At 53.7% G+C, this 2,534-nt stretch overlaps 1 protein-coding gene across 1 annotated transcript; it reads left to right on the top strand.

Annotated features, from left to right (window-relative positions):
• Positions 1–1,237: 1,237 nt before the first annotated feature.
• On the top strand, positions 1,238–2,170 carry LOC119338239. The gene has a single exon (XM_037610538.1). It carries the CDS (start codon positions 1,346–1,348, stop codon positions 1,970–1,972), a length of 627 nt encoding a protein of 208 aa, XP_037466435.1. The 5' UTR covers positions 1,238–1,345; the 3' UTR covers positions 1,973–2,170.
• The last annotated feature ends 364 nt before the right edge of the window (positions 2,171–2,534 follow it).

The raw sequence follows: 2,534 nt of genomic DNA, 5'->3' as shown, positions 1-2,534 counted from the left end.
AGGGGGTCTCAACAATTTTGCTCCGATGAGTAGATAGGATAGGCTTAGTCCCTAGAGGTGTTTCATCGATGGTGGGATTGGCACCGCGTCAAAATAAGATGGCTCTATTTCTCTCAAACCATGATGACACTTGAATCGGTGACGTCGAGAAGTGTCTCGTTGGGCTCTGTTCCAGTGATGTTAAGAAGTGGTGGCAGATGTTCGACATCCTCCTGGTCTCCTGGGCGACAACATATCTTGTGCAGAGTGTGGGGTTGAGTTGGAGTGTGGGTGCAGATGGTGTCTTGCTGCAGTGATCATCTTTTCCAACCATGTTGAATGAAGATGGCGGCACCAGGATCTGGCGGACTTGGGGACGATCCCTAACTGACGTGCCACAAAGACTCGGCTACGTGGCATGCAACAAGCTTTTTAATCAGCTCAAATAGGCAGCATACCTTGCAACAGAGCTCTTTTCGTGTGGCGGCAGAGCTCAATGATGGGCGACTAGCAGGTTTGGGCATAGGAACCTTCGAGTTCTCTTGGAATGATCCCATGTACAGTATGTAATTTGTTTGTTTTATCGCAGTACAGACGCAGATGTTCATACATACAAATATACACTAACCATATAAACGCACACGCGCGCGCACACACACACACTAATCCCATGAGCACCTGCGAGAGATAAAGCCGTCACATCATCTTGAGATTAATGAAGTCACCATAGGCGCCTTCGTGGCCGACCGAAACGTCTCCTCCCAGTGAACGAGCATCACCCGAAAACCTGAATTAAATCCAAGAAAATGCGAACAGTAATGTTAAGCCAAGGACCTAAACCTTTGGTGGTGTGCTAGTTTCGTCATAAAAAACCTAACCACCTGAGCTAGGCTCAGTTCGCACACTGTAATTTGTTTGTTAAACGAACATGAGCTAGTTCTTTAACAAAACAGGAAAAAAAACATGAAAAACATATGAATCAACGAGACTCTTGGTGCACGTAGCATATACCTCCACGAGACCTTCAAGGGAGGCCCACCCCCACCTTGCAACTGCAGTAGGAGGAGGAACAGTAATAACACCACCAAATTATTAAGAAGGAAAATAATATGGAAAATCCGGCATCCGGCGCGGCATCTCCCCTAATCCCTCCCCGCCGATCCCCAGCATCTTCCGCCGATCCGCACCTTGGCCTCACCATCCAGCGGCCCAGATTTAATCACCCACCCTCCGCCTCCCCAACCTCCATTAAATACCTCCCTCTGCTCTCCACCTTCCTGCCCACCCCGCTCAATCGCTCCTCCCCCAGACGCAAGCGGAGCTGACACGAAGTGAGGAAGCCAAGAAACGCCGGCGATCGATCAAGATGGACATCCTGGAGCAGCCCCTGGAGGCCGTCGCCTTCCGCATCCACTCCCTCCCCGAGGTGGCCGCGGCGGGCGCGGCGGCGTGGACCTGCCTCGCCGCCGTCCTCGCCGCGGCCGCCGCTGCCGGCGTCTGGCGCCTGCGCTCCTCCACGCCGTCGTCCACTGTTATCGCCGAAGGATCCTCGAAGCCTTTGGAGCTGGATACGTCCCCGTTGTTGGTACCAGCGGAGACGGAGAGATCGCTGGGGAGCTGGAGATCGTCTGAGCCGACGATGTCATCGTCGCTGCCGGCGCTGTCGCCCAGGGAGAGGTACACGGCGTACTACCACGACAGCGGCTGCGTCGGATGCTGCGACGTGGAGAGCGACGAGGAGGAGGAGGATCGGGATCCCGAAGATGACTACGGCGTGTACGGGCCGGCGGAGACGGATCCTTCCGAATGGGAGGTGGTGAGGTCACTGCCTCTCGCGGCGACAACTGCTACGGGAAAGTGGCGGTACAAGAGCCCGAGGGCGCTCAGCGGCAGCGTGGTGCGGCTGTGGGATGAAGGCGCCGACGGGAGCTTCATGGCCGCCGCGGCGAGCCGGAGACGGAGGGGCAGAGCCGGCGCCGTGTCGAGCTTCTGATCACTCAAAGCCACTGTAGCATTGTTTCTTTCTTTTATTCTGGAAGAATGAAATTGGCAATAAACTGTAATCTTAGGTGGAAGCAAAATGTTTCCGTAGGTGAATTAGATAGCCGATGTACCCTGCACATATAATGTTTTCATCCAGTCAGATCAGTTATTGCTTGCAACTCCAGTTCCTCTGCTGGATGCCCAACGACACGCCTTGCTATCTGTGACACCTGTTGATTTGCAGATGCTAGTTAGGCCATTGGCAGTAACAGAGATGGCTACCAGTGAAGCCAAAAGCTTATTTCCCCATCACTGCAGCTTATTACTTGTTGACAGAATGCTCAGCTTATTACCTGACGTTTCCTGCTAGCTAATCACACATTCACACTGGAACACAGGATCTCTGGCTCAGCTGGGCACGACACGCAAGTTTCCCCCCATCATGCGATGATGTGCCTCACCTACCTCTGCACCCTTCCAGAAGGAAGGCCGGCCCTTTCTTTCTTGGCACTCTCCACTAGCAAAGCAGCAGCAGCAGACAGAGTGATCAATCAAGCAACCAGCCAGAGCCA

The sequence above is a fragment of the Triticum dicoccoides genome, chromosome 7B, assembly GCF_002162155.2.
Source record: "Triticum dicoccoides isolate Atlit2015 ecotype Zavitan chromosome 7B, WEW_v2.0, whole genome shotgun sequence".
Lineage (NCBI taxonomy): Eukaryota > Viridiplantae > Streptophyta > Magnoliopsida > Poales > Poaceae > Triticum > Triticum dicoccoides.
Note: the sequence above shows the minus strand (reverse complement) of the source record. Positions and strands in the feature narration are given on the sequence as shown.